This window comes from Spinacia oleracea, chromosome 1 (genome assembly GCF_020520425.1).
Source record: "Spinacia oleracea cultivar Varoflay chromosome 1, BTI_SOV_V1, whole genome shotgun sequence".
NCBI lineage: Eukaryota > Viridiplantae > Streptophyta > Magnoliopsida > Caryophyllales > Amaranthaceae > Spinacia > Spinacia oleracea.
In genome coordinates this window covers 74,618,825-74,624,824 of record NC_079487.1, presented here as the reverse complement: position 1 = coordinate 74,624,824, position 6,000 = coordinate 74,618,825, and the positions used below count along the sequence as shown (strand labels likewise).

General features: G+C 39.5%; 1 protein-coding gene across 1 annotated transcript; it reads left to right on the top strand.

Moving 5' to 3' along the window:
* The first annotated feature begins 299 nt into the window (after positions 1-299).
* LOC130465441 (uncharacterized) lies at positions 300-767 on the top strand. The gene has a single exon (XM_056834197.1). The coding sequence runs from the start codon at positions 300-302 to the stop codon at positions 765-767; it is 468 nt and encodes a 155-aa protein (XP_056690175.1).
* Positions 768-6,000: the final 5,233 nt, after the last annotated feature.

Here is a 6,000-nt window from a genome sequence, read left to right as displayed (position 1 = left end):
TTCGTTTATTTTATAGGAGATGCGTTGTCAAGTGGAGATTTATGTTTTCATCATCGAACCTTCCCTTTCGGGAATGGGGACAAAAGTAGGTGTCTACAGTGGTAGAAAAGGAGCCTCCCATCGATGATGAGGGAGACACTCCTATACAAAAAGAGGCAACTCTTCTACCTCTCCTCACTCCTAAACTTCCCTATCCCCAAAGATTCATAAGGCACAAGTTAGATGTGCAATTCTCAAAATGTCTTGAGGTTCTTCGAAAATTGCATATCACTCTCCCCTTTATGGATGCGTTGAAACAAATGCCTACCTACTCAAGGTTTCTTAAGGAAATCTTGAATAGGAAGCGGAATTGCGACGTAAAGGAGACGGTGAACCTCACCGAAAATTGTAGTGCTATCATTCTTAACAAAACGCCGCCCAAACTCAAAGACCCGGGAAGTTTTTCTATCCATTGTGCTATTAAGGAGCTTGAAATAAGCAATGCCTTGTGTGATTTGGGTGCTAGCGTTAGTATACTACCTTATTCGGTGTTTGCCAAGCTTGACGTTGGAGATCTTGTCCCAACCAACATCATCTTGCAACTTGTCGACCGTTCGGTCAAGTATCCTATTGGCAAGGTTGAGGATGTTCCCCTAGTGGTTGGCGAGCTTACTTTCCTTGTGGATTTCGTCGTCTTGGACATTGATGAGGATGCCATACCCCCATTATCTTGGGGAGGCCATTTTTGGCCACCGCGGGTGCTCTTATCGATGTGCAAGAAGGACTAATCACTTTGAAAGCGGGAGACGGCAAGGCTAGTTTCAAGCTTGCAATTGATGAACATTGTTGCTCTAAAATGAAAAGTTGCATGAAAATTGACACTCTTGCCTTTGTTGAGAACAACCACTCTTGTGCTAATTCTTCTAACAATTTTCATGTTTCTAAGTGTGCTAATGAGCTTGCTAGGTCCTCTCTTGATGACAAGATTGTCCATGGAATCCCAAAGGCGCTTGGGGATGAGTTTGATGATGTTGTAACCATCCCCGAGATATTTGAAACGCATGTTGATGATGATAATGGAGCTAAACCCTCCAAAGTGTTTCATGGATCGGCTAAGAAAGCCAAGCAACCCAAGAAAGCCAAGAGTCCATCGAATGCCGAGGAGAGGCACGTTGGTGGATTGTTTGGTTTCCGCCTCTTGAATGGTGATGTCGGTAAGATTTTTGTGCCCAAAGGGGCAAAGAAATGCATGTTGACTAGTGTTAACCCAAGGTTGGTTGTCTTTGACCCCCCTTGACCTTTTGGGGGGGTCCGTCAAGCTAATTACGTTAAACGAGCGCTAGCGGGAGGTAACCCGTGTATTGGTCTCTTTCTTGTCCCCCCATGAGCTTTGGGGGGATTCGTCAAGCTAATGACGTTAAACGAGCGCTCCCGGGAGGCACCCCGCGGCTTCTATGCATTGTTTTGGTATGTTTCATTGCGGTGGGTTCACACTGTCCACCTTTTGCCTTACCCGTCTTTATTTTGGTGAGTTTGTTCGGGTTTTAACGGCTCTTTGCGAGACTTGCTCCCACGACAATTCCAGTAACATCCTTCTAACTCTATTGCATACTTTGGGGGACGGGCATACATCATGTGTTGGAACATTTATAGAGTAAATGGGTTTATGAGTTAAATGTGAAAGTGTATTATACTAGGAGTTGAGGAGGTAGTATAATGTTTAGAGTTTATTCCAAGCGGATGCAACGGTTATTTGGGCACCCGTCGGGCGAAACCTGCCCGTCGGGCGACTTTCTCCAATCGCCCGCCGGGCGAAGATCCGCCCACCGGGCGAAAGGAGAAAGTTAAATGTTTTCACGCGCGCCCGACCGGGCGAAGCTCGCCCGTCGGGCGACTTTCTCCAATCGCCCACCGGGCGAATGGAGAAAGTGTCTGTTTTGAGCGTTTTTGTGACGGTTGCTTGGATGTAACCGTTGGATATTATTTCCAATGGTGACTCTTCATTAAGAACTCTATATATAGAGTACTTATGACACATTTAAGGTAGTGGTTAACATATTAATATACTTGCATACTTTTGAGAAATCTTCTTGCAAATTATTTCTTCAAAGTGAGACATTTGAGTGCTTAACACAAATTCTTGTTGGATTGATTTTGTGAGAACACACAAGATCAATTGATTCTTCATTGTATCTCAATAGTGTTATCGTGAACCCGATTGTTCCTTTGTGGGTCGATAAAATACTATTAGGAAAGCGTTTTATTTCGTGCCTTGAAGATTTTATCCGGTCTCCCCACAGTGATATTTCTAACAATCTAATAGTATTTTAATCTTTGGATAATGGCGTCTTCATTGCGTGATATGGCTATGAATTTCCAGAAGTTGGACAAGTTCGAGGGTGCGGGTTATCGCCGTTGGCAAAAGAAAATTCACTTTCTTTTGACAACATTGAACGTAGTGTACGTGCTAACAACTCCCATGCCAGATCCTCCCGCCGATGGAGAAGAAGAGACTTTGGAGAATACACGGCGTAGAACCGAGTGGGAGTGATTACATTTGTCGTGGGCACATATTGAATGCGTTGGCTGACCCGTTGTTCGATCTGTACCAATATGAGGAGAGTGCAAAGAAACTTTCGGACAAACTTGATTCCAAGTATATGGCCGAGGATGCTTCAAGTAAGAAATTTCTTGTTAGAAATTTTAATAATTCTAAAATGTCTAATGATAGGCCTATTATGGAACAATTTCATGAAGTTCAACATATTTTGAGTCAAATTAGATTGCATGGTATGGTAATGGATGAGGCTATAGCGGTAACATCTATTATTGATAAATTGCCATCTTCTTGGAAAGATACAAAGAACTCTTTGAAACATAAAAATGAGGAAATGACCATGGAATAATTGGGTACTCATCTTCTTGTTGAGGAGGGTATCCGGGTTCAAGATGGTGTTAAGGAGGCTAATGTCAATGACAAGATTACTCCGGGTTCTTCTATCAACATGGTGGAAGAAGGGCAGTCTAGTGGGACTAAAAAGTTCAACAAAAGGCCACATAAATCCAACAATAAAAATGTTGCAAACAAGAAGGATAAAAAGACAAAATCTGTTTCTTGTTGGGAATGTAACGGTCCTCATTTCAAGAGGGATTGTCCAACCTTCAAAAAGAAGAAGGCTAGCAAGGGTCAACATAACAATGTTGACAAGAACCAAGGTATGGTTGTTTCACATGATGCTACAAATATAGAAATGAATTTTGTGGCTATGATTTCTGAAATCAATGTTGTGCAGGTTGATGACTCTTGGTGGATTGATACGGGAGCCTCTAGACATGTGTGCAAAGATAGGAATTATTTCAAGTCTTTTGAAGATTTGGAGGATGGTCCAATTTTGTACATGGGGAATGATTCTATGGTCAAGGCTAAAGGAATAGGTCAAGTAGAATTATTGCTAACATCTGGAAAAACTCTAACTCTTAGGGATGTAGTTTTTGTACCAGAAGTTAGGAAAAACTTAATGTCTGGAGGTGTATTAAATAAGTATGGATTTAAGATGGTTTTTGAGTCTGATAAGTTTGTATTAAGTAAGGGTGGTATTTATGTAGGACAAGGATATTATTGTAATGGGATGTTTAAATTAAGCATTAATAATAAAGTTGTGGATTCTATTTACTTGCTTGATGTTTCTTCTCTATGGCACAATCGTTTATGTCATGTTAATTATCGCCGCTTGTATGACATGTCTAAAGTAGGAATGATTCCTCCTTTTGATTATAATATAGAGAAGTGTAAAACATGCATGTTAAATAAAATTACAAGAAATCCTTTTCCTACCGTACAAAGACAAACAAAATTGCTTGAATTGGTGCATAGTGACTTATGTGATTTTCATAGTTCACCTTCTTTAGGAAATAAGAAATATATTGTAACTTTTATTGATGATTATTCAAGATGGTGTTACATTTATTTGTTATCTTCTAAAGATGAAGCTCTAGATAAGTTTAAGATCTTTAAAATCGAAGTTGAATTGCAAACTAATGAAAAAGTTAAGAAACTTCGAACGGATAGGGGTAGAGAGTATTATGATCCAAGTTATTTTCAGTCTATTGGTATAACCATATTCTCCTCAAAGTAATGGGGTTGCGGAAAGAAAGAATAGGATTCTAAAAGAAATGGTTAATTCCATGCTTTCTAATTCGGGTCTTAGTGACGGTTTTTGGGGTGAAGCTATGTTGACAGCTTGTTATGTCTTGAACAGAATTCCTAACAAAAGGAATAAGACTACCCCATATGAACTTTGGCACAAACGAAAGCCTAATCTCAATTACCTTAGGGTATGGGGATGTAGGGCTATCGTTAAAGTGACGGAACCCAAAAGGAAAACTTTGGGTGAAAAGGGAATTGATTGCATCTTTATAGGCTATGCTGAACATAGCAAAGCCTATAGGTTTTATGTCATTGAGTCTAATGACTATGTCTCTACACACACCGTGGTAGAGTCAAGGGATGCAATTTTTGATGAAACTCATTTTTCATCAATTCTAAGGCCAAAGGATATGTTACCTAGTACTAGTTCCGGTATAGTAGATGATATTGGAAAAGATCATGATACTATTGTACCGGAAATAAGGAAAAGTAAACGAATTAGGAAAGAAAAGTCTTATGGACCTGATTTTCGGTTGTACTTAGTTGAAGGGTCAAGAGAGTCAGTTTTGACTCTATCTTCATATTGTTATAATGTGGAGGAAGACCCTAAGACTTTCAATGAGGCGGTCAAGTCTTATGACTCTTCTTTTTGGAAGGAGGCAATTGATGATGAAATGGATTCTTTAATGGGTAATAATACTTGGATTTTATCTGATTTACCCCCCGGTTGCAAACCACTTGGTTGTAAGTGGATTTTCACAAGGAAAAAGAAGATCGATGGAACCGTATTAAAGCATAAGGCCCGGTTGGTGGCCCAAGGCTTTAGGCAAAGATATGGTATCGATTATTTTGACACTTATGCTCCGGTGGCAAGAATTGCTACTATAAGGTTATTAATTGCATTAGCTGCGATTCATAACTTGGTAATTCACCAAATGGATGTTAAAACGGCATTCCTTAATGGTGAATTGGAGGAGGAAGTGTATATGAATCAACCAGAAGGCTTTGTTGTTAAAGGACAAGAGAGCAAGGTTTGCAAGTTAATTAGATCTTTGTATGGGCTAAAAAAAGCACCTAAGCAATGGCATCAAAAATTTGATGAAGTTATCTTGTCTAATTGTTTCAAAATAAATCAAGCCGATAAGTGTGTATATAGCAAGTTTGATCACAACGGTAAAGGAGTTGTAATTCTCTTATATGTGGATGACATGCTTATCTTTGGGACTGATTTGGAACAAGTTGAAAAGACCAAATTTTTTCTCTCTACTTGTTTCTCCATGAAGGATTTGGGAGAAGCGGATGTTAATCTTGGAATTAGAATAATAAGAGAAAATGGAGCAATATCTTTATCACAATCTCATTATATTGAGAAAGTGATTGAGAGGTTTGGTGAATCAAATTGTTCACTGGTTTCTACTCCTATGGATCCAAGCATTAAGTTGGTTCCTAGTAGTGGTACTCCAATTTCACAATTGGAGTATGCAAGCTTGATTGGAAGCTTGATGTATGCTATGACTTGTACTAGACCGGATATAGCTTTTGCTGTTGGAAAGCTAAGTCGATTTACTAGTAATCCTAGTATGTTTCATTGGCAAGCTTTGAGGCGAGTACTAAAGTATTTGAAGAAAACTATAGATTATAGTTTGACTTATACGGGAGAACCTTCGGTATTAGAAGGTTACTCGGATGCTAGTTGGATAACAAACCAAGAGGATTATTCATCTACAAGTGGTTGGGTGTTTATTCTTGGAGGAGGTGCCATTTCATGGGCTTCTAAGAAACAAACATGTATAACTGATTCAACTATGGCATCGGAGTTCATAGCATTAGCTTCATGTTGCAAGGAAGCGGAATGGCTAAGGGATTTGTTGAGA